At 42.2% G+C, this 872-nt stretch overlaps 1 protein-coding gene across 1 annotated transcript in view; it reads right to left on the bottom strand.

Annotated features, from left to right (window-relative positions):
* LOC107751951 (uncharacterized) overlaps positions 1-719 on the bottom strand; it is a 7910-nt gene extending 7191 nt beyond the window's left edge. The window contains exon 1 of the mRNA XM_016567745.1: positions 520-719. Within this exon, the coding sequence (XP_016423231.1) occupies positions 520-556 (37 nt within the window). The 5' untranslated portion in view covers positions 557-719. The remainder of the gene's footprint in view (positions 1-519) is intronic.
* Positions 720-872: the final 153 nt, after the last annotated feature.

Here is an 872-nt window from a genome sequence, read left to right as displayed (position 1 = left end):
ACATCACGCGCACAGAATCATTCAGCGCGGAGATGTATTGTCAACACTGTTCTGGTATTTCTCAATAAAATAGCTTAGAAACTGAAAAGTTCAAGCATATATTTCTTAACTAAATCCCACAGCTTCACTACTAGTAGAGAGACGCTGCCAGGTAGAATTAATTCACACACGCAATCGCTCTCACTAATGCATTCATATGAATGTAATCTTTACTGTGCTACTTTATCTGTATCTGATTTAGAATGAGCAGAAACGACCCAAAGACAAAAGAACTGATAAATGAGCTGTTATAGGAGCAACAGCCATGTGGGCAGCGCTGTGTCATATGCCATAGCTGTGCACAAGCTGTTTATCACAGCTCCAGACTTATTCTCAACCCCTAACACACACACACACACACACACACACACTAAATAACGATAAATTCCAACCGGTCCCAACTACAATACACAAATGTATTCTGGAAAAAAAGTCCAAAAACAAAACCATCCTTCTATTAACCCTCAACTCTCTACGCACCTGAGAATGCCAAGACGAACAGGAAAACATATTTCATCTTCAGTACAGCACTGCGAAATCTCCAAGATTAGTTTCAAACACTTAACATCTACTACTTCATCAACATCGAGTCTTCAGGGGCAGCCGCGATCAGTCGAAGCAGCCGCAGAAGAAGTAAAGATTATCCTTCTCTCTCTCGTTAAAGCAACACTACCTTAAAATAATGTCTCTAAAATTATTTCAGCGGTAGAACACCTCTGCTACCGGAGCAGCCTCCTAGCCGCTAGAACCACTCTCGGTTTAAAGGGGAGGAGGGCAGAGAAAGAGAAAAGGAGAGAAAGGGAGGGACAGAGGGTAAGAGCGAACACAGAAGG

Source organism: Sinocyclocheilus rhinocerous, unplaced genomic scaffold, assembly GCF_001515625.1.
Source record: "Sinocyclocheilus rhinocerous isolate Xijiao unplaced genomic scaffold, SAMN03320098_v1.1 scaffold1363, whole genome shotgun sequence".
Lineage (NCBI taxonomy): Eukaryota > Metazoa > Chordata > Actinopteri > Cypriniformes > Cyprinidae > Sinocyclocheilus > Sinocyclocheilus rhinocerous.
The sequence above is the reverse complement of the archived record's forward strand: the minus strand, read 5'-3'. Positions and strand labels throughout refer to the sequence as shown.